This window comes from Perna viridis, chromosome 4, assembly GCF_037379345.1.
Source record: "Perna viridis isolate PV_CMFRI_1.1 ecotype Kerala chromosome 4, ASM3737934v1, whole genome shotgun sequence".
NCBI classification, from domain to species: domain Eukaryota; kingdom Metazoa; phylum Mollusca; class Bivalvia; order Mytilida; family Mytilidae; genus Perna; species Perna viridis.
In genome coordinates this window covers 13,053,640-13,079,623 of record NC_142448.1, presented here as the reverse complement: position 1 = coordinate 13,079,623, position 25,984 = coordinate 13,053,640, and the positions used below count along the sequence as shown (strand labels likewise).

Below are 25,984 nucleotides of genomic sequence, written 5' to 3'. Positions count from 1 at the left end.
AGTGTAGTCCGAGTTGCTCATTTGCTTTTGTTACTTTGTATGTATGATTTTAGTTACTTAATGTTCTTTGTTGTGTATGTCTGTTTCCATGTCTGGTCTTTGTCCCTGGATTACATTCTTTTGATTACCGCTATAACCTTGGTTCCCTTGATCATTCTTTGTTAAGGTATTTCAGAACTAGTGGCGTCTGTTGTGACTTTAATACGCCATCACTGCCTAAGAGACCGGCTTTTGAACCAAGATGATAAAAAAATTTCCCATACGCTGCCTTCCTAATAAGATATCTAGATCTTACTGTGCAATATTCTGTTTTTGTCAAAGTTTGTTCATTAACTTTTTATATTGTATTATCTCCTGTGTGGTGTTAGTAACATTTTCTTTGCTTGGTCTTTCGAACTTCAGATTTTATTTTGACGTTGACTGCTAATGAATAATAGGATAACTAAGGAGGTAGATCTAGGGTAAGGGACACAACTCTTAAAAATCATTGGAACGTTTGTATGCAGCATTTTACATCAATCTTATTTAATCATCTAATTAACTTGGATTCATTTTATTCTGCTTCAAACGAATGCTTGAGAGCCTTTGGTGAACTTGAATATAATACAAACATATCGCTGATTCCATGAGTTATGTCCCTTATCCTAGATCTACCTTTTTTAATTGGAAGGAGTGAATAACCAAAATATGATCACGAGTGCCGAAGAACGCCTAGATTTAACGAGTGTACGGAACCTGTTCGGCGCATGAGTTAAAATCTTACTGCGTTTTTGGCATGAGTGATCATATTTTGGTTATTCACGAGTGATCATATTTTGGTTATTCACGATAACCAATTGATTATCCTATTTATTATATATATTTCCTGAATTATTGCTATTTTCAACATAAATTTCAAATTTTGTAAACGGCGGATTGATTTCAAAGTTGTGACGTTTTGGCGGGAGAAAGTCCGAGAGTGAAATTACCGAATTTATTTCACAGTGTGAATTATCGAAATTTATTTTACTGGAACATTCGATAAAACACTGCTATCTATATAATAAATTGCTCTACTCGTATTATTTTGTATCATCGCCTTTTTTATTGCTTTCACGTTGATAGTTTCCTTTCTAGTGAGAAAAGAAATTAACGATGGAAATCAAGGACCACGATGTACTGTCGATTTGACGATCAGTAACACCATTCAATGATACGCCGATGTGTTCATATATGTTACCTCACTCGAAATGATCCACTAGCGTTTGCTGTGTCAGCTCAAGTGGAAAAAGGTCAAGCAATGGTTAATAATTTAAAATTCCGCTATCTGTTCCAACTTTCTCCGTTCAAATTTACGTCAGAGGATCGAAAATTTGCATTGAACGAAATGATTCCTTCGATTTTTTTTTTTTTTTTTTTTTTTTTTCGAAAATACATATTAGGTCAAGTATGTCAAATTCATTGCTATTATCAAAACGGAAAATTATTGTTCGCTAGTGCGCTTTGCGTTTTAAAACAGACAGGTCCTAAGTCAAATTCTGTAGCATTAAATGTTTAATATAATGTGTAAGACAGGTGTTCTTGTGTCAATGCCCTCTTTTTAAGTTGGAACCAACAATCAAAACAAATACATAAACAAGAAACGAATTGAATAAGGAGAAAATAATTATGACTTAGTATTCCATCTCGACTGTAAATAGAATGCAGATACAGCATTTTGTATCACATGTTATATTTTCGAGTGATACTCAATTAAGTTTAGAATGGCTGTAAATGGTTCTTTAAATAGCATTTCCATATAGTTAATGAAACACTTTCTCTGGTTTTACCTGAAGCCAAGTAGACTTGATTTCATGATCCGTTTTCAACCCACATACTGTTTACTCAATGCATAATTGCTTTATGATAGAAGCCTAAGCGGATCACTAGTAATTTGCACTCCACACTGAATTCTGGAGATGTCAGTTAGGTTTAAAATGGAAAAAGTTGGAAACAAATTAGAATAAAGATAAGGACACTTATTAAACTATTACGATATAGAGCGACAAATGGTCAATGTGTAGTTTTAATAAATGAAAATGGGACAAATTTCAAGATAATCTAAGTAAAAACTTATTGGAAGTGTATATGATATCTTCTACTCATATTTTTGAGTTACAGCAATACTTAGCAAAACTCATAAATCACATACCAAATAAGTGATTTTATCCTGAAGTTTATACTGATGTTTGATAATGACTTTTTATATTTCAAAGTTTGACGTAGCGAACAATTTCGTGGTGTGCTTTAAAAAAAACATTGAATTTTAAAGTGATGTCGACCAAGAGGAATGGCAAAAAGAAAGATATCAAAAATATAAAGGATTAATAAGTATTCATGTTTGATATGGACACACTTTATAAGACAACGAATGTGTGAATTCCTGTTGTTTAAGAACGTGGTGTAGGAAATGCAAACTTAACGAAGTCTTGTTTTTTTTTGTAAAATAAGATCGAATTTCAGAGTACGACAAAGAGGAATGGCAAAATAGATATCAAAAATACGAACGGAAAATTCAGAACTTATATTTGATATGAACATTGCATACAAGGCGACGAATGAGCAAAAATTTCCACAGATTATTACATTTGTTGTTATATTTTCTTGTCAGTTGATTTCATAAAGAAGTTTATTGGGAATTGCAAACTTCTGTTTACTATGGATTTTTATCATGTGTTTAGTTGTTCTCATCTTATGATATATTGTGTCAGCTCTTTATATTTTAATAAAACAGACAAGAATGAAATCAACAGCCTCAATTTCATCATAAGTAATCCTACTTCAACCAAGAACTCAACGGTGGGTAAGTAAAATAGCATAATAAAATGCTTCGCAGAGGACAGCTTGATACGACCAGAGAGGCCAAACTCAAAACATTTCAACCAATGTGAACATTCAAGATTGGTGAAGCTCTGAATTTTGAAGTGTGATAACGTGAAGCAAAGCATAATTTTCTGAACGAATATAAAAAACGAAAGAACATTCTGAGATAAAAAAAATCCATTTATACAAATTTGAAGAAATGCTTGTCTTGTATGGTGCATTTTCCTGTATGATTAAGACCAAAACACCATAAATCTATCAAAACCTTCCATTTTTTGGTAAGTAATATTGTATAATTTCTATAGATATACTACATACAGTCTTTCAAGTTCCCGGACACTAGAAATATGTTTGTTTTATCCTTTATTTCTTCGTGGTTAACGTCATAACCATGAAAATAAATACCAGCTTGATCTTTGTAGTACAATAAAGATCTACACAATTTCAAGCAAGTAGTAATATAAAAAGGGAAGAAAATTGTGACCGGAAATCTATTCAAGGCTCGAAAGAGAAACAAAGTGAATTTTCTACCTGTCTGTTAAGTTGTTGACATTGTTGTAAATCCTTCCTTTAAAAAGTAGCAAGTAATGACATATTTCCGTTAATAAAAACTTGCTACTTCATTTTGGTATTTCAGTATACAAGGTAACATAAAGACCAAGGTTTCTCTTCATATTGAGTTGACACAGAATTAAAATGTTCAGTGCATCTAATATTGCTCATTTTTGTATTGTTTTCTACATGTATTACTGATGGACCTCATGCCACACATTAATGAGTGTGTAAAATTTAAATCTAAATATGTTAGAAGTATATTGTACTTTGAGAAGTAACAAATAAAACATTAACTTGTTCATTGTATTATTTTATTTACATTATAGCTATTGCATAGCCATTCTTCAATAGTACAAATATAACAGGAAGCACCAACAAAGAAAGATAACTCTGTGTGCATTAACGAATGAAATGATAAGTATAACAACGAATAATCCCATAAAACTGTTACAGTTCTAACTTCAGTACAAATTGTAAAAATATAGTGATGCCTTAATGTATAAAATAAAATGAGTGTAAAAGTCACCTTTATAAATGATCTTTGTTCTACACTTCTAAAAAGAACCTCACTTATTGAACAAATATATTTATTAACAAAAAATTATCATTTATGTCATATGACCATCCAGAACGTTTGTGTATAGTACAACAGAACATTTCATCTAGGATATTACGGAAGTTCTTCACCAAAAAAAAATGTGATCGAAAATTTGTATTTAATACTAGAAAATGGTGTGTAGTTGTTTATTATTGTTTATAAATACATATCAGTATAATTTTCGATGATATCTGTACCATAAATAGATAATTATACTATGGAAGTATCTAGGCTAGATAATATATTCCATGCTTTTCTATATTCCTACAAATTTATTCTCTTTTTCTTCACAAAAAAAAGTTGTAAATTGTCTGTAAATCTAACTGTACTTAAAATTGTAACTGTTTGTAAGGCAGTATCTACATGGGAAGACCTTGATTTAAAATAAATATTTAATAAAGGAAACTATTTACAGAAAACAATAAAATTAGCACTGGGAATAACAACAACAAAAAACTGGACACATACAAACAGTTGATGAAATATTATTTTTTTTTAAATCTTTCAATTTAATACGCTTTTTTCAAAGTTTACTCACTGAAATTATGCAGGTAAATTAAAATGCCAAAATATTTCTACCCAATATTTTATATTGTCTTGCTATTTGAAAAAAAAATTTTTATCAACAACTACTTATAGCGTAAAATTTCAAAATCCACTGAACCCAAGCTTGATTGGTATTTCTAATTTTATATTACAAAATACAACTTGCTAAAATTCATAACAATATAACTCATAATAAGTTTTTAAACATTTTTTTTTAAGTTTTCTATTTTAATACCTGTGCAAGTCTCATAACACAACCTATAAATGAGACAATTTATAAAAGCAGTTATAACATTTTACAACCATTAATAAAACTAACTTATTGTTCTATTTTCAAAGACACTGAGAAAAATTAAAACAATTGTTTTTATTTGTGAGACACCATTCTAATTACTATTTGGTGTACATAAAAAAAATAAATGTGATTTATCAGAACATACCAGTAGAAAAATCACTTCAAATAACTTCAGTGTTGATAGTAAACACTACTGCATTAAATAAATGTTATTTACAAATGGCTAATGAGATCAAAGAGAAGGGAGACAACTTTTGATTTATATACCGGCAGTGTTTAGTTGTAGTGATATCAGTGTTTAATGAATAGTCTCAAAAATTGTGTGAATGTTGATGAATATAACATGTGATGTAGAGTTCACAATACATCAGAATAAAATATACATATAAAGTGTTGTTAAGTTAGTAAACCAAATATGAGAAAAAATATGAAATGAATAATTAAGGTATTTTTAACAAATATCATTAGTTTTCATACTGATACAGAAATATGTAAGAAGTCTCTTATAATGTATACATGTTAAAAGGTATAGAAAAGATAAGATATTGTAAAGTCAGTGTTTTGGAATGCTGTAATGTGAACTAAAATCTTAATTTGTCTATTTTTTTAAATGGAGAATAAAATCACCATAATTTATACATATCATCAAAATAATTTCAAATTACCATCTAATATTTTAAGCAATCAATATTAAAATATTTCAAAATTGTACAGAAATTTTAAAAAGTTAATTGTTTTTAAAGATTTATATCAAAACTTGTTCATCAAAGTGTTCTTTAAAAGAAATATAAATCAAATGAATGTTTGTTATTAATTAAAAGTAGAAATCAATGTCAGCCTACACAGCACGATGTGGTCCAACAAAGTAGTGACATATAACATACACATCTCTCCAGACAACATGTGCACACCTTAATACAGTTTCATCATGAGAGTAAAATGAATGTAAGGCAAGTTAAAACTGATAAGAAACTTAAGTCAATATTATGTTTATGACAAAATTGCACTCTATAAATATATACTGATAAGTTTTAAAACAGTTATTGACACTTAAATTAATGCTGATAGTATAAAATGATGTACATATTTCACAGTGGATCAATGCTTTGTGGCATGAAAGTGTATAACTTAATGATAATATTGTTTATAAAATTTTGAACAATGTTGAACTAATTGATAATGTTGTGTAAATGTTTTGATGCTTTGAGATCAAAATTTGACTTTTTACAACACAATCTTTACATATCACAGTTTAAAGTTTGGCAACAACATATACAGAGGCTCTGTAACAAGGGAAGTAATTCATTTCTACTGTGATTTTGACACGGTTGTTTCAACATTTATACAGCTATACAAAAAATATGCATGTTTAAAAAAAAAACAAAAAAACTCACATATCCATTCGAACAACCCTATTTTGTCTTTCCAAAATCAAGATTATTGAGATTACTTTTGTAATGAAATAAACAAAATAAAAATGTAACCATTGGCCAGCAACTTAAAATGGTACAAATTATGCCACTGAAAATAAAGCATTCAAATGAAAAAGTTCAGTGTTATAAATGAATTATTTCCCCTTACATAATAATCCCTATGACCTTGTGACATCATAATAATGTGGTACTCCTGAGATTATCTTTAATGACAGAGTCCAGGACGACTTGGAACACAACCTGAATATTGCTTGTGTCTGTGGCAGTAGTAAAATGTGGATAAATTACTTTAGATTTGACATTGTTCTGTTTCTCAAATTCTCTCTGAATGAACATTGCAGCACTGTCAACATCTCGGTCTTTGCCTGCAACAAAAAAAATGATGCATATTAAAGTGCTACAAAAAAGTAACTTTCTTCATCTTAAAAATATATATATGCATTAATAGACAAGTGGAGGATTTTTTAATTTCTCCATACAAACTTACTTACGATAACCTTCTTAGTCTATATGTCATGTAAAAAGCACCAAAATACTTTTATATGTAGTTTAAAAAGCTATTTTCAGAGTTGCCTTAAATCAACAGTTTTGATCATTTAGTAGTAATAGTTACAAATTATCTCCCCTTTGACTATTTTTTTTTATACACTACCTTGATATCTTGGGAAGAAACTTCTTAAATGTCTCCCAGAATACCGAATTTTATCTTTAAAGAGATCAACTTTGTTCAAAAATAAAATCTGAAAAACAAAAAAAGAATTCAATATATAAATAAAGATTTAAGCGGTAAGTTGATTTATTTCCTGTCTGGAGAATTCTAAGTTTTCTATACGTGCAGTAATACTGAAACTCTTTGAATAGAATTTTAATTTGTGTGTAAAAATCAAAACAGTAAAACCCATCTAAACAGAATTCCTGTCTACACCAGACACTTCTTTAAATACCCTCATGTCAGTTTAAATGTAATTTGAACCTGAGTAAACCAAACACCTCTCTAAACTGAACAAATTCTACAGTTCAAAAGGGATTCCATTTGGACAGGTATTACTGTACATATTATACATAGTGTACACCATTAATCATAAAATATACAGATATAATTTGGTTATACTGTAGAATGTTAATGATTACTAAAGATATCATCAACTGTAAATGCCACCACTTCATTACCTCCCTTTATATCTAAACATACCATACAAGTCTCCCTGAAGAATCTGTTGTTACATATACCACTGAATAAGTTCAAACTTTCTTCCAATCGATTCTGAAATAACATCATGATGTAAAATATTGGATACTTAGTTTATAATACATGTACCACTCCAATGGTAGAATGATAATTACAACTATACAAATAGCTATATTAGTTTGTAAATGTATGATCCTTATATAATCACATCTACCTTGACTTTATTTAATTTTAAGGTGTTCATTAAGTAAGCATTAATCAAAGTTATTATTGTACAAAGACCAATTCTCATTCATCTTATCATTTTAGAATCTACAAAATGTAATACTAATGAACAGTCCTGCTAAAAATTTCCATTTCATGATGACTGACCTTGAACACTGAGACAACTATCTATATGTTTTCAAGATATTTATTTCACTGAAATTACTTACAACATCAGGATCTTCAAATAGAAACATGTCATAAGCACTAAGGGCTGCTACAAATAAAACGGCCTTGACATCTCCAAAACAATGGATCCACTTCCTTCTTTCTGACCTTTGACCTCCAACATCAAACAATCTAAAATGACATAATGTTTCCAATGTTATGTAAGGATAAACTCCTGATAGAAGCAAATTTTAATTATGTTTTCTCAAATATAGATATTTAGATTTACCTTGCAGGACTTGATAGAAATGAATTAATAAAATAGTGGTTTCAAGTTACTTTGAAAAGGATCTAAAGTGAAGTTCTTATATTTTATTAGAAATTCAAGAAAGAGTTAGTTAAAGGATAAGTATACTGTACATCAACATGAATGTATAAGTCTAAAGTACCAGGAAGTAGAATATTAACATGCAAAATATCAACAAAAAAATGCATTGACTTCATTGCATTCTATTCCTCAGTGAGATAAATGCTATCTTACATGTATCTATTTTACATTGTTTAAAGAATTAACTATTTATTTCTCATGGCTATCTGTTTTCTTCTACCTTTTGTATTACTTTTTCTAAGTTATGCACATCATAAATCAGGTAAGAGATGATAAAGGCTATAAATGGCTGCAATATGAAACTTACAGTCTGTAAGATACAAGAGCCATCACGACATATACTTAGTTAATAAGTAAAATCCCTACTCTTTGTGGGCATCTTTTGTGACAAAAAATATGACTGTATTAAATAAAGCAGGTAACAAACCTAATCACATAGTTATTGATTTTAAAGCAGCTTTCAAGGATGCCTGTTGTCCTTACTCTAGCTCGTAGTACATCTTTAGCATTAGGTACAAACTGGGGATGACATATCCGATCCATATTCTCAAAATAGCTAAAAAGGAAGGCAATGCAAATGAATATATTGATTTTTTTTCATCTATAAAACAAATGAGTAAATAGAAAAAAAAACACATAGGTAGATAGGAAAAAAACATATATGTAAGTAGATGGTAAACAAGATTATACACTGTAACAAATGTCCATAAAAAGATACTAGATAGAGATCTCCTGGTTGTGAACCAGAAAAGTAGGAGGTACCACAGTATTTCTGCTGATGTAATATTCATTGCCTCTCCTTTAAATTATGCAATGGACTCTATGAAAAGATACAAACAGAAAACTTTCAAGTAGCACTAGCATTCTGATTTTTTTTTAAATTCAAGAGTTTCCAGACAAAAAAAAATTTATTTCTGATTTCTGTTCTTAAAATAGGGAGTAAAGTGGGTAAAATAATGAACAATCAATATTCTACCAAAACAAGCAATGATTGATATGAAGATTGGTAAAGCAAACAAGCTAGTCCTTATTTTAGTATATACCAAATATAAGGTTGCTATGATACTTTGCCATCCAATCAAAGCATTGATCATATTTGACTTTTTAGCAAATAATTCTCATATCTGATATTTTCATTTTTATTTTCTGTATAAATCTGGGTCAGTATAGGGATTTACATGAATATATTACAAGCCTGAATGAAATCAGATGATGCTATAAAAAAACTGGCATATCTTATGTCACATTGTGTAATAACAAGACACACAAGATAAATCATAAAAGTGGATTTTCCTGATGAATATATGAAGGAAAAGGTTAATGAACTGTCATCATTAATGTCACTCTAAAGAGCATTAAATGTTTTGTACTGAAAACAAATACTATCCTTTAAATTCCCTTAACAAACATGGGCTATATCAAATGTATAAAGTTCTCACGACATTTACTTGAGAAATGAAAAAAACATTACCTTTTTTTCTTCTCTAAACAAGATTGTGATACTAAGTGCCTGCTTTGAAAGGAACATAAGGGAGTAAGAATTTGACTTTATGGGTTTAAAGACGGGGCTAGAATAAATTTATGTCTTTTTATGGCATGACTATGGTCTCGATTTTCTATTTATCACTATAAGTCTTTTGAAATACATGTACATGTACTAGTATGACAAATAACTTGTTTAAGAATTTTGTTCACAAGTCTGGTCTTGCCTAGTCCATTTTCTCCTATAATGTATATGTAAACAAGTATGGATCAAGAGATTTTGAAAACTGGGCTACCAGACTATCATTTGCTCATTCTTGCATGTTATTTTTCAAAAATTAATCAACTTCTTCAACAAAAGACCCTTGAACGCCATCTCCCAAGTCCAGATTTGCCATTGATGTATAGCAGTGATATTAGTGAGAAAGTTAGGAATAGGGACCCTGAGATCAAATCTTTAGACAAGTTCCCTACCACATATGAAAAAAACCAATATGATAGTTTTGTTCATCAAAATTATGGTAAAAAGATATCTTAGACAGACAGTTGGACAGACAAAATCAAAGCCTCTCACAATTTGAGCAGGAGTTAATTCACCTGACATTAATGATGTACATATCCTATCAAAATAGGCATACAAGGAGTTAACATAAAAGACCAAGAAACTTGATGCAATAAATAGTTATCAGATCATACTATAGGTATTATAATACCAATATCAGTGAAGAGGGGGGTTCCTTGTAGATATTTACAAAATAAAACTATGACAAAAATCTGATAAATAAAACTCCTTTCACTTAGTTTCTTTGGGGTATATTCAGTAGCCAGATATTTTGATGACAAACATGAAACTATTGATATACAATGTAGTGAAATAAGCCTTGAGAATATCTATAAATATCCTGTGTTACTATGAGGTAATATGACCTTAAAGCCAGGATTACTGAGGTCATTACAGAGGAGGTCATACCTTAGGCCTTGATTATAACAGATAGGTATAAATGACCATTTAAATTGTAACAAACTTGTCAATACACAAAATCAAACACTTCACACCTGGTACAGGTGAAAGGAAATACCTGCCAGGTTAAAATCACCATCTTATCTATTATCCAACATTATGTCTCATCAGAGAATCTGGTAGAGGAACAAATAAGGGACTGGGTTTATTGGAGATGGGGAAATTATAGTTGGAATAATAAGTGTTGTCTGAATGTTTAAGTGATAAAATGTTCACTTTTATTAGAAGTTTTCTATTCCTATTGAATTTGAATGAATTAAAAAAATTTAAATTTGTGATTCCTAATATAACTAATATTGACTCAGACTGTTTTTGATCCCCTCCTTAACTGTATAGTATGTTAACCCCTTTTAACTGTATAATTTTCATTCATAAGACATATAGTATTACACCAATTATGGTGAACCATTTGAAGTTGGTTATTTTTACCTGCCCATGTCATTCTTATTGATCACAACACCTGGCACTTTAATCAGTCAGATGTATCATTAGAAAAGTTACTTCAAACAGAAATTTAACAGTGTCCATGAATCATTACTTATCATTAAACCAATTAATTATCTATTGACTGATGGCATCTAATTCTCTGATTTATAAGGGAAATGCCAATGATGTCATCAGCTTAGTATAGAACCATTATCGACTCCCTAATAAGATTCTCTCAATTAATGTAGGACCATTTTCAGAGAAAAAAACTCCAGTGCTGAGTTTTAGACTTTATAGTGCATAAAAAATCTTTTATTAAGAACAAAGCTGCATATAAAAGAGCTAAATTATTGAGCTACTTAAGTTTGTCTTAAAAATAGCAACCTATAATGGACTACTGAATCTAAACTTGCATTGAATGCATCATTTAGCTTTAGAGAAGAGTCCTTCACAGATGATCCATCCAATGTAGCATTTAACAGTAACAGGGAGCAAGGAAGTATGTTCTATGATACTGAAGTAAATAGATTTGAAATGTTCTCAGTTAATCCTCATGTTTTTATAAACTATTCAGGATTTATCAAGTTTGTACTTACTATATGGCTGAGTCATTCAGTTCATACTCGTACCCTCTTGACACAGCGAGCCGTACACCTCTGTCCTGCCAAAGGGTGTTCAGTGAAGTATGAACATCCTGATACATATTCTGGTTCTTGTCAAAACAACAAATACAGGTCAAAATTCTCTCCGCATGGACCTGTAATACATCAGTTTATTTTTAAATAAATCATATAAATCTGTCTAGTAAGGCCCAACTTTTGAGTAGGTTGTGTAATCTATACACTTCATACCCAGAATTCAGAAAGCTCATCTTTTTTTTGCTAAAGGGTTGTTTGTGCTTGTACAGTTCATTTCTGTTTTACTAGATGTCTGAAGTTCTGACAATATAATCTACTCTGAAGTGCTTACATCTTCTTTATATATTGGTAAAATATACAACAATAAATAAGATGACCTGAACATAATTTATGTACCTAGATATCACTATCCATATATCTATGTAAATCTCCAGAGCCATTCAAAGTGGCTTTACATTGTATTACTATATCTATCAAAGTCTCATCAAATTCTAAAATTGGAACATTTAAGTAACTAATGAACGTAAGCCAAATAAAATGATTACATATACTGTCATATATTCACCCTATCTGGAAATCTTTGATTGAATTCATAGGGATTGTCTTACATGTAATAATAATAAAACAGCTATGCATCAATGACCCCACAGTGCATAGGGCAGAATGGTATATCTGATACTTAGAAACATATTTGAGAATATCTCACGGCAAATTTCACTATTTTAAATTTTATTTTTGGTTTGACATAGTTACATCAAAATGATATGATTAGTAATGAAGTCAGAAAGACATTAACCCACAGTTAACTGGTTCATTGAACTGGGTATACATAGCAGGTATTACTATCTAATGCATTCATGATACTAGTATATCCAATAAAAAATGAATTTACATGCAATGGGTTATATTTGACCCTAAATATGAATGCCTTCATGTCTATGTGACTATTTTAATTGTTCTAAATTTTACTCTACAACAGCAAAATGAATTATTCAGAAAAGCATATTATATTATATTATATTGTATTATATCATATTATATTTTTAGAAAATACATTCCTGATTTTTATACTTGTAGTAATAAAAATAATAAAGCAAAAAAAAATTATACCAAGAAGCCTAACATTTAAATGTTGGATAAAAACAGTCATGTACTATAGGGCTATTGCATGAATACTGGTGAATACTGTCCTGAGCAGAATACTATATTGCACGAGCTTGCGAGTAATTATATATATATAATAATATAAATTACTACTTAAGGTAATATTTTATTAAATATTGATTAATATTTTCCTATTCAAATCAATAGAAAACAAAGCATGCAATATGTGCCGGTATTTGTACACAAAATTTCATTCATACATAGAAAAATTCAGAGACGTTCCGAATAGGTTTTTTAATTTATTGCACAGTTGTCGTTTGCTAAAAAAAATGGTCGAACGGAATATTGACAGGTTGTTATAAAAATGGCAATGACCTCTTTATATGGGTCAACATATTTCCGTGTTTGGTGACAGTTATTGTGATTTCATTTTTTTTTTTCAAATAATACAAACAAAAAATGCATTCCTTTCAATTTTACTACAATTTATCAAACATTCATAAATTCATATTGCACTTGTTCATATATTTATTAGGCATCATATTTGAATTAGTGCAATAAAACACATACAACATTGTCAAATGCATTATATCCAACAAATTAGTATAATGTTAACTGAAATATTTATTACTATAGAATAAAAGGGTTATTGCAAGAATACTGGTGAATAGCTCGTGCAATATAATATTCTGCTCGGGACAATATTCACCAGTATTCATGCAATAACCCTATAATGCTCAAGCAATAACCTTGTATCACTACATGTAAGATATAATACTTTATGAGTTTAGCATTATTTTTACAGCTATTTTAAGGGAGAATTTATACAAACCCTGTTTTTAGGATTTTCCAGGTTGATCCGTAACAGTCCCATACCTGTGAGGACATATTTCATAGATCCTAAAAGATTGTCTAATACTGCAGGCTGTAAGTAAAAAAAAAACAAGTTGTCAACAGAAAACCAATGGACCATATGCACTAAATCTATATTGGGGAAATATTGTATATGGTCAGTGTCAGATTAAATTAAATTAAATTAAAAAATGGCCATGTACACAAGGAGACTATAATTTGATCCAAATCTGACGAGTAGTCTCACTAAGAGCTGTTCCCTCGAGTCCAAACAGGTAGACCATTATTACAAGTATGTCCCTCTTATATGAATAGGCCTGCAGCAGCGCTAAGCTTGTCGTAAAAGGCGACTAAATAGTGCTCAGAACCCTAGCCGGGACTAGGGCGCTTTGCCCACAGAGCAACTGGGATGTGTGCCCCAGGTGGTGGAATGGGGTACCCCTGGCGTGTTACATGTTCGGGTTGTCAGGCTATAATACGGAAAAACTGAACGCAAACCACAGTAGTGCACCGTGTTGGGAAAGATGCCACACTCCTCGCATGTTAAAGAACCCTACTGTGGTATTCTCCTGGAGTAGGAACCATAGGACTCCGCCACAGGAGGCTAAATTGCCCGACCCTACCCATCTCTCCCTATTTCCAGTGGCAATCAAAATTTGTCGACCCCATTGTCCTTGTGTCCCATCCCTTTTTCATTTCATCATCATTTCATGTTCATTTTATCATCAATTTCATGTTCATCGTCTGAATATAGCTGAAATATTGCTGCTCGGACGTTAAACCCCAACAAACAAACAAACAAACTTATATGACATTGCAATATACATGATATAGGACAATCATCTTTTCCTTATTAGTCACATACTTTTAGAGGAGTGTAGATTGCCCTACAAACTGTACTTTAATATAGTATGTCTACCCTAAGACAGGTATATGGCTCAACTAGATCTAAAATTCATAGACAAGAATGAACGTATGAAGAAAAAAACCCTGAAGATTTTTATCTATTAAATCAGACAAATAATATTGGAATATCTCAATCAGAGTTTAGAAGGCATGTAACCTGACTATTTCCTACTAAATATATATATGCATTATCTTGTACACATTATATCAACACTCCTCTTATAGACATTTAAATATTTGGGCTAATATGACAAATTCTGACATTAAAACAGTCTAGTCAGAATATTATCTAGTCTTGTCTTTCATCAGAAATAAAAATACCACAGAATTCCAAATATGTAAATGAATGGACACTGTATATGTAAATGATTCTAAATGAAAACCACACAAACCTTTCATAATTAGTTAGTTTTAATGTAGGCGTTATAGATCATTGATAAATATAGATATCTCTAAGGCAAAAAAAAAAAATAAATAAATAAAACTAGACTTCATCTTTTTTGAATTTCTAAAAATGTATATGTAATGTTCCACTGTTTATAAGAAACCACAACAGTACCAAACATGATAAAACAAATCTTACAGTATTTCTCAAAGAAACAATATACACACATCTTTTCAAGGCCTAGGAAAATATCTTCCTGAAAGTGATTTTGTTTACCTGTTTAGTATTTAAAATTTTTTAAATTAAAAAATATAGATAAAGCGTGCAGACAGAAATCTGAAGAAAAATTACCTTATCAGATGAAAACAAATTAAAATATTATTGAACATTTAACACAAGTTTTACCTCATGCCTGCAGCACATACAGGTACATTTTTACCCAGGTGAAGAAGTTCGCTATCATTAAATTAGGTTTTCTATTCATAATTTTTAAAATCTTAACCACAAATAATTGATCAGGCTGACGCTATAACATATTTCCCAGTGATCTGCTTTGATGGATTATTAGTATTTACAGATTTATAAAAACATTTCTGATGTGGTAGTTATGGCAAAGACAAGAAATTCTTGTCCTTATTGTGGCTGCTATCATTTGACTGATGTGATGATGACAAACATTATAAATTATATGGATCAAAGATGTCAAATGTATATTTCTGTCAAAATAATTGAAAACAATTTTGCTAATATAAGAGGTAGAGCACACAATGACCTCTAACCTGTTTGTGACTGAAACAAATCACCAACAAATGCTCTTCCCATACCTCTCCTGATATTAAAACATCAAATGGATACTTGTAAGATGGGACATATAAACCTTTCTGCAACCAATAATCATAGAAAGCTGAACATTTCAAATGGTTTTTAAACCAATATATCAGAAGCTAAGGTAAAAATATGAACTGAAAAAAAAAAACAAATAAAAATTCTTAACATTAGACTACAAACAAGATGTCTTTGACATGCAAGATGACAGTCCAGTGTTACCTGAAGGACAGGTAAATTAGACTGCATTATCTACCTTGTCAGTTCAGGTATGAAAAATATTTACATGTTATTTACATGATACAGAAAGGAATGTCATTGTACATATTTACATGCTTACTATTGGAAAGAAAATCTTCAGTAAAATGGGTTCCTAATCAAAGCCTGGCAACTAACTAATTTAAACATTTAAGTGTGTGCAAAACATATATTGTTGTGATGTTTTTTCCAAGCAAATCTTCGCTGTCATCATCTTGTCCAAGTCTTACAAAAACATTGATGTCCTCGTCTCATGCTGTCCTTGTCTCATCCCAATCTTACCAAAAAATTGCTGTCCTTGTCTCATCCAAATCTTACCAAATCATTGCAGTTCATTTCTTTTCTCAGTATAAACCAGAGATTGTTTGATTCCTAATACTGTCCAACAGCCAGTAGTTATTGTCCTTAAATTGTCTTCCCCATCTTTGCAAAGCATTGTTGTCTTTGTCTTGTCTTGTCTGGAAGTTGTTGTACTTGTCATTCTCAGTCTTAATTAGAGATTGATATTGTTGTCTTGTCCCTATGACACTGATTGTCTTGTCTTAGTCTTAACCCATCATATTTATCTTTGTTGTGCCCCAGTTAAAGGCTGTAATTGTTGTTTTCATAATGTCTCAGTCTTAACCAATCCATATTGTCTCAGTCTTAACCAATCCATATTGTCTCAGTCTTAACCAATCCATAATGTCTCAGTCTTAACCAATCCATATTGTCTCAGTCTTAACCAATCCATAATGTCTCAGTCTTAACCAATCCATATTGTCTTTTTTGTCCCAGATAAAGCATGTTGCAAGGTTTTGTCTCAGTCTTAACCTTTTGTGTGCCCAGTTAAAGCTATGATTAAAAATGATAATTGAACCATGTTTAGTCCCCATAAAAGTAAGTTATTTTTGTCCTTAACTTTTAACCATGCTTCAACCATTAAATGATCACTTTTCTTTAAAATGTTTGATGATAGTTATGCCAAAAAACAAATGTACTACAAGAAAAATTCCTCAGTACAGATATAAATAACTATGTACATATCTGAGAAATTATTATATAAACACAGATTTAAATATGTTTTCTGATACAATAAGAACTCTTACTAACAATTTATACTAATCTTTCTTTATCTATCAATAAGAAAATTGTTATGACTGAGAGAAAGTGAACAATAAAATATGCCTATATCAGTGTCAAATTATTCCAACACATGGACAAATATGTCCTTATTCAGGTGAATTCTATTTTCTTGCATAGTAATATCACAACCACTGGTCTATTTGATCATGGTTATAAAAGACTGATAAAATGAAATCAAAGCCAGGTATTTATTTGACTGACATAAAATCTTTAAACTGACAATAAAACAGATTTCAAAGGCCATACAAACTGGTAAACCATTTAAGCTTGTAAGACTAATGTATATTACTATAAAATTGTGATTAAAAATAACATCATGCAGGTCATAATTGAAATGCTTTTGTAAAAATCAACATGAAGAAAGACTTCTTTGTCAATTTTTTTCTTTTGCAAAGTATTAAAAGCAGATTTTATTGTTAGAATACTGTAATAACATTGTATCATGAGAAAAGTTAAAGAACTATCGACCCAGGATATCTTTCATGCACTTATTCATTAAACATAGAACTATAGTTCATATTTTTTTTTACAATTTATTCATTTAATATTTTTCAACCAATGTAACCCTGGCAACACAGCATATCTTATCTTATATACATGTAATATACTGGTCCAAATGTGTGGACAGGCACACCTGTACCTTCATTAGAACAAATGTCTTACCAAGGTGTATTTTTCCATTAAAATTTCATCATGATTTATTTACTATATAACAAGATGATGAACAATATTGCTTGGAGACAAATATGGAGATACCTTAAATGACAATAATTCATCAAGTGAAAATCCGCTATGGTGGATAATCTTCATCTGTTTTACTAAGGTACTCTTTCCACTCTCAGCTGCTCCTGTAAAATATAGTTATATGATAAAAAATGTATAGGAAGACAATGCTTCCACAGTATTTGAAGATACAGTTGACTGCTAGCAATATTGCAGGTACATGTACATGTATGTCATTGAAGACCCTACAGGGGTAACTTGATCAGTGCTTGGGTTCTTTTGACAAAGGAGATGTGTAAACACTGGTACTTTCCTATTATTACAAAGGGAAATAATCTATAATTCATTAAGGACTTAAACCAAATGCACTACTTAAAGACAACTACAGCATATACTTGGTATAAATGTAAAAAATTATGTTAATATTTAAACATTTGAAGACTGAACCCTCAGCTTACCAACTAACCAGTAAAACAAGCAGTGATTTGGAATCCTCTTTACATAATATCTCCTACAAACACCCAACAAATTGTATACAGAACATCATGTCTACCTTTCATCCATCTTAAGTTTTGCAGAGTTCAGCTTGATACGACAACAGAGATCAAACTGGACAGTTGGGACAAGCACTGAATTCGGATTCTGACTAAATGATTGACAAAAATGTATGTTAATAGTATAGTACCTTTTGGTACATTTTCATAAATATCACTAATGCTCAAATTATTATATGGACACATTTTTTATGGTCATATTTAGGGAAAATATATTCTTCACTTGCTTGAAAGTATAGTGAAGGTACCTTACAGAATAGACCCAGTGGCAGTTCCAGGAAGTTCCATGCTTGTACCCCTAATAACCCTTTTCTGATTGTGAAAATTTTGTTAACTTTGCACAATGAGCAAATATAGTGTGGGAGTTACGTTCCTAATCCCCAAACTTTCTAAAATCTCTGGATACACCCCTAGGACCTTAACCATAAATTTTTTGAATGGTACTTTTTGATGCAAAACATGATTAGTTTCCACAAGGTTTATAAGGTATTCTTGTGACTAAATCAACAGATTTTCTTCCAGCAAATGAAAAAAAAAAATACAAAAAGGGGATACCACCTGTTGTATTTCTAGTTGCAACTTGAACTTATTAATCAAAAATTAATTTATCAGAAGTACATTGACAGTGTCTACTTCAATGGTGATTTTTTTACTGTAAACCTTGGTGTTTAGTATACAGATGGTCTTCAATAAAACATGATAATATAAGTCAATGAATACAATATCCTTGATCTTGTCTGGGTACAAAAGGCTTTAAGGAAACAGATGTATATTTAAACTGCTATTTGTCATGAGTAGGCGTGAACAGTAAATATTTAAAATATGTATCTCTGGAATGTCTACAAAATTTAAACATGATGCAATTTATCAGACATATTCAAGAATGACTGAATGATACAAAAAAAATTTTTTTTATCCAAGCACCTTTAATTCCTACTGATTCAAAGGTTCTTTTTTTTCCTAAAATACAAGTACTTGAATTTGAATATAAATCTGCTTTTATAAAGAAGTTTGACTTTTAAAATGAAACAAAATCTTCATGACATTTTGTGACTTTTCGTTTAATTAATGCCTGTACTATTGTGCCGCATTTAATTTTCTCTAAACTTCTTTGGCATTTGTTTTGTTATATCATTAATTCTCAATACCCTGGAAGATTAACAGGTCAATTAGAAGTATGGAATGGCATTATGACATAATTCTTTGATCTCATTACAGGTACAAAGACAGGCAAAATACTTCAAATTCTAATAAGAAAATCTTCTTTACACTTATCATTACAAGTAGCCCTTTTACATATAAAATTTCAATGATGTATTACATTTGCACAATGGAGCATTCCTTCATAGACAATTCACAAATTTGTACTTGGGAATATAGAATGATGCAAAAGTCTCAGATTTTATGATTTCAAACAAACATATCAATTCAACACATTTTAATGACAATTTGAAGTCTGCAGTGCAACTCTACCCACCCTTTAAGAACATTTCTTCATTAATGGAAATATTTCATCTAAAAGTTAGTACATAACATGAAGCATACTGCTCCACTCAAACAGCCCTGATTATGGGCCTTGAATTTGCATAGTTTTAGGGTCAAAAACAGGCTCCAGTGACCCTAATTTACATGTCTTAAAGGAAGAACAAAAGGATACATCAGTAAGGATGTGAACAATTAGCTTGAAAAGTGACAAAGAGGGATATTGAATTTTTTTGCCCCAAATGTAATCACCAAGTCAAGGACTTGTCTTCAGAAATGGTCCTCTTAAAATATCAGATATATTTACATGTACATGTAGCACATTTTATTTTACATGAAGAAATGCACAAAAAAAATTAATTAGTGATGAATGGTAAAAAATAATTTATCATTCATCGACCAGAAAAAATGCTGGTAGAAAAAATCATCAGTTACACAATTGTTCATGTCTGAAACCATCCAAGAAAATTTTGTATTTAAAATGTAGGTTGATGAGATCTTGGTGAAACAAATTATAATTTAAATCTACCACCGGATACAAAACCTTTGGTAAACATGACCACCCAATAGTACTGGTTGATCTAAAATTTGATGCACATAAACATACAGAAAAAACACAATGCATGTAATTATGTATCATTAAGGTGTAAGTTGTAGTCAGATCAAGCAGAAATAAGTTTAATGATATCAAGACATAATCTGAACTAAAGTCTGCCAGGCAAGGTTAGTTAGGAAAAGTTAATCTTAGTCCTTTCAACTATGAAAGGTAAAATTGATAATTTTATGTATTTTAAGGACTTTTAAAATTAAAGAACCTAAGTGAGCAAGCTCACAATACCCCATATGCCCACAATTGCACTCTTTAGAAAAGTTTAGTCCCAATACCAAAAAAAGTGGTGTCTCTTAATTGACTTTTGCTAAATCAAATGTATCCAAGACTTGCTTCTAACCATTCACAAAAGGTTGAAGAAAATCCTTCAAAAGATGGAGGTGCTATCAAAATGACAAGTCTAATTTTTTTTAAATCAAATAACCCCTTTCCCAAAAAAGTAGCCCCCTTGAACAATTTTGATGCCAAGCTAATTCATTCACCAAAGTCTGAAGGAAATCTGTCAGAAAATGGAAGTGGTATCAAAGCCACAATAAGGTAATTAATGGACACACAGACTGATGGAGTGACAGATCAAAAAATATTATACCCCTGAAACTGGTTCCATGGGTTATAAAAAAATATCAATATAACTACATGTATATGCTTCCTTATGACACAGGTACTTGTGTATTTACCAGATCCTTTTTGCACTATGACTATATGTGACCAATGAATTACAAAGCTATAAAATACTAAATAGGTGTGTATTTTCATGCTGTGTATAACAGAGAGATACCCTCCCCTAGTCAGTATTCTTTATTGAACAGGGGATTAGGACTCATGTAATTGAAGCTGTAATGTAAAACCAATTTAGGAGTCAAGAAGCCTGTATCTACAGGGCTATCACATGTCACTAGACAAACAATACATAGCTCAGGACAACAGGCCAAACTTTTGTTGTTAGTGAAATTGGGCTGAAAAATTAATGACTTAAATTCTTATACTTTATACTTCTGGAATTTGGTTTTTATACCAAGTAATGAAAAACTTCAGATTAAAATTTTTCTTGTTTATCCATGTAATTTATAGTTTTGAATACACTGGAGGGTCAGCTTTCTTTCCTGTAATCTTCTAATGACAATTTATGTGTATCAGAAGTTTTCATCCATGTATTTTTTGTATTGTCAGTCATTATTTAATCATTAAACACCTAAGCTGGGCATTAATGATTCATTTTCGAAGCAAATCTAAATCTGGTAAAGGGATTACTGAGGATCCTGTATACAGTCATTTATATTGTATTTCATGCTGATCTCTGACTTTGGTACAAAGTTAATTCTGGTCCTAAAAAGATTTATAAATCTTATGAGTCAGAGCTGTTTAATGACATTAACAACTTTGATCTCCTACATTTTGATTATTCATGGGTCAAGTTTTATTCCATGTTCATGATCAACAAGAGCTGATCTACCTGAAAACTTCACTTTTACATGTTACTTACATGTAGCTGCCAGGTGTTTTTTAAAATAGCTCTTGAGTCAGTAAGTCTCAAACCAACAAAGTACTGTAGTATACACATGCTAGGTTTTTTTTTAAGAATATATATACTTACATGTATTTTCATATTGCAAGAAAAAATTCTATAAGAATTCAGGCGGTTTCTGAAAGTAGGAACCTACCCACTTTTAGGATTTTTTTTTCATTAATGTCATGCAAAACATTTTGCAGATATGATCAATGAAAGCCTAGATACAATTCCCCCTTTCCCAAATCTCTAGATCCAAACCTGGAGAGTACAATATCATACATTTTGTACACAAATGTCATTGCATTTGAACATAATGACAAAATAATTGGTCAAATATATTCAAACATGTACAATGTACACTTGCATTTTAAAACTGCTATAAGGTATGTCAGTCTGAACGCAAGAGAATACCAGTACTTATGGCCATGCATTCTGCAAATATCTACACATAGAATGTTATATATTTCTTATAACTGATTGTTTATGACCCCTTCATCCAGGGTCATTAGAGTTTAACAGGACAAAATGAACTTTGAATAGAACCCATTATAAAGTCTGAGAGGGTTCTAACTGAGGATCATTATTGTTGTTCATCACTTTATCACAGTGTTTATAAGACCATATACCATATTTAACAAGTCTATGATAATAACACTTTATATGAGGATAAACATCTTACTGTGTATTGATGGCAGGATGAGAAGTTATGATAGGGTCAGGATTGAATTAGATATCAGTGGGTTGGATAGACCTGAATTATTTAATTGATAAAGGATGTTTATTTTGTTGATTTATTACTTGAATGAACTTTTCAGCCAAAATAAACAAATTAGATTGTATCACATCTCTTATATATTGTGTACCTGCAATTTTTCAGCAAATAGACATGTACAATATACAAAATGTATTATTCATTTTTTTTCTATTTTAAACTTCTGTTTTATGAGATTTTATTAGCAGTCTGGTATGACAAAGAAATATAAAAATTCCAAATATTGATATATCCTCCTGTTCATGCCTGCATTATGACAATGTACAATCATTTTGGTTCCCTATAAAAATGAAGTCTTTATTTCCACAGGCTGGTAACTATATAATTGTCAATATTGAAATTATGACTTTACAGACAATTTTTAGTCTATTTAAAAGGACAATTTTTTAATCATTTATGATTTAAATGACACTCAATACCAACTTGTAAGAACTTGATCATAACAGTTAATTTTTATTTTAAATATTTTGTTTTTGGGTTGAAGTTGATTTAATATGATAATATGTCCTGTAATTAAACAAGGACAAAACATTGATAGGGAAACATAAAAGTGTCAAGGCATGTGTTCTGTATAGTGTAAATCAATTAGAAAAATAGATTATATATGTACCCCCATTAAGTAAGTGTTATAGTCAGCCTGAAGGCCTAGATAGACTTGTGTCATATCAATAATAATGTCCTTCCTACATGCCATGGTTAGTAGATTTATATGTCAGGAGACTTGCTCTAATATCCTGTTAGTACATATCTTATATTAACACTGTAACATTTATAACTGTCCCTGTTTTAAGTTTATACAATTGTAATTGAATCCTTTAGCATTATATGTCTTTAAGAAGCCTATATATACATTTATATACATCATATATAACAAAAGTAAAAATGCTGACACACATTTTGTAAATTCTTACCAAGCAGGAGAATTTTGATGATATCTTGCTCTTGTTTAGCCCATGTCTGGAGTTGTCTGTCTATCCCTTCACTTTTAGCACGTGCTTTTAACTCCTCCTGATCTAAGCTTAAACACTGACCCATAATAATGATAAAATGTTCATTTTCACAAAAATACAGAACTTTATAATTTGATATCCGAACTGATACTAATTAAATTCCAATTACTAATGAAAACTATTTTAAAAAGTAACAATTAAAGATAAAACATACTATAAATCCAATGATAAAAATAAAACGGATAGTTAATCACTTTTTACATCCTTCTTGTCATGACGATATATCTATGCCGAGTTGTCACAACTTTTTTACTACACAGACACCCGTCAATATTTGTTTTGTGTAATGGTAATATGTCATTTGTAATGACCTAAAAAAACATGCAAATTATGTCACGTGAACAGAGTCAATTATCACGCCCACTTTTTAACGGTATCGGTACAAAATTCTGGTGTTTTAAAAAGTCTGCGTTCGAACTGTGCTTGAAACCCGGACATTCAATAATTATGCGCGCGAATTAGACATATTTTCGTTTTTTTCTCAGATATAAATACCCAAGAAGTTGCAAGTATTCACGAAATTGTAAATGCACAAAATAAAAATAGTACCATTTTTATTGAATGAATCCGTGTGGCACGAGTGTCAAAATTCATGGTTTGTGTATATTTCATATTATTTTTTTTAATTCCGTAATATTTAACATGTGCAATCATTATTGATGTAAAGTCGTATACTAGTATGACAGGTACATGTGCTCTGGAGAACCAATAATAAACAAACGATAAAAAAATGATCTAGAAACATACATACAACATACATATAGCTTTCGCTGGCCGGGTCATTCCTCCTCGTAGGATTAATCTAGGGCTGTAACTTAGTACACGACGTATGGTAGTACGAGACTATTATATGGTAGAAGATGCTTTCTTTAATTGTATAGAAATGTCCTAACATTATTTGAGTAATAAAAGAATTCAAGAAATACTTATTGAATACATAGTTACCATATACAATCACTATGAATCGGGTAGAACTTTAATACTTAACACGGAACTTGCAACCTCTCCAATAACACATGTCAGCACGAGTCATCGTGTTTCATATCTGTCAGTCAGCACTTAAACATACATCTTCAATATATTTACACTGCAAGTTTGTAATTACAAACAACTTTCTTAACAAAATGTACTCATTGTTAATATCATCCGAAAATTACATTTATATACTGCTGGAATGACTACAAGTTCAACATGCTAAAAATTCTTACATGCCAAGAAATTCGCTCCAATCAAAAGTGAAAGGAACCCCCTATGATTTAATGAACTTTTATTAACTCTTGTTCTGCATTATCCCATTATTAAAAGATGAGTATATCGCAGGGAGCAGCCCGGAAATTAATTTTGTCGAAGATTTCTTACTATTTCTTGGCCTTGGGCTGACGTTTTCTTCCCGGGGTGTTGTTGTCTCGTTGACATATACACCATACCTATTCTCGTCATATTTTTTTTCTTTGTTTCGTAAAAATCCTATCCCAGGTATAAATGGCCTGAAAGTTTTAATATTCAATTGCGAACTAGCATCTGTAAAACAGTATTCAAACACATGTTTCTGTCTCGGCTTCTGTAAAACTTTTTAAATGATGTTTATTTAAGTACCACGTGATTTTTTTAGGCATGAAATATTTGTCAAATTTTCCCATAAAGGAGTTTACAGATTAACATACTACTCAAAGTAGGTACAACGTAAAGTGACAATGCAGATTTTACAGGATAAATATATGGGATCTTTCCGTAATCCGGGTCCATGATACGCAATCTCTGGAACAGAGGTCCTTGTATCTCCAACTTTAAACAAATAGGGACGAAGGAGCGACAAACCTATTTCGGAGGTTGCATAATACGGTGCACATCTTCCCCTGGTCTGCCATGAAAATTGATGGGGTGTTATAGCAGTTAAAAACCCTGACCCCAATTCAGAATTTTTTAATGGACCTATATACCCCATGATATGGTAGATAAATGAGTGATCTTATAGACCTTTGCGAGCCGTATGGGAACACAAGATGTTAAATCTTGTGATAAAACTTATTCAGGGAAAAATATTATATATTATACATGATTTTTACAAAATTACTAACTTTCGA

At 30.8% G+C, this 25,984-nt stretch overlaps 1 protein-coding gene across 1 annotated transcript; it reads right to left on the bottom strand.

The window, feature by feature from the left end:
• Positions 1-3,690: 3,690 nt before the first annotated feature.
• Positions 3,691-24,191, bottom strand: LOC148618914 (guanine nucleotide-binding protein G(o) subunit alpha-like). The gene is made up of 9 exons (XM_088578278.1): positions 23,802-24,191; positions 17,996-18,087; positions 13,721-13,813; positions 11,743-11,903; positions 8,645-8,773; positions 7,892-8,021; positions 7,461-7,532; positions 6,921-7,008; positions 3,691-6,633 (listed from the first exon to the last, which is right to left on the bottom strand). The coding sequence occupies exons 1-9, from the start codon at positions 23,923-23,925 to the stop codon at positions 6,443-6,445; spliced, it is 1,080 nt and encodes a 359-aa protein (XP_088434404.1). The 5' UTR covers positions 23,926-24,191; the 3' UTR covers positions 3,691-6,442.
• Positions 24,192-25,984: the final 1,793 nt, after the last annotated feature.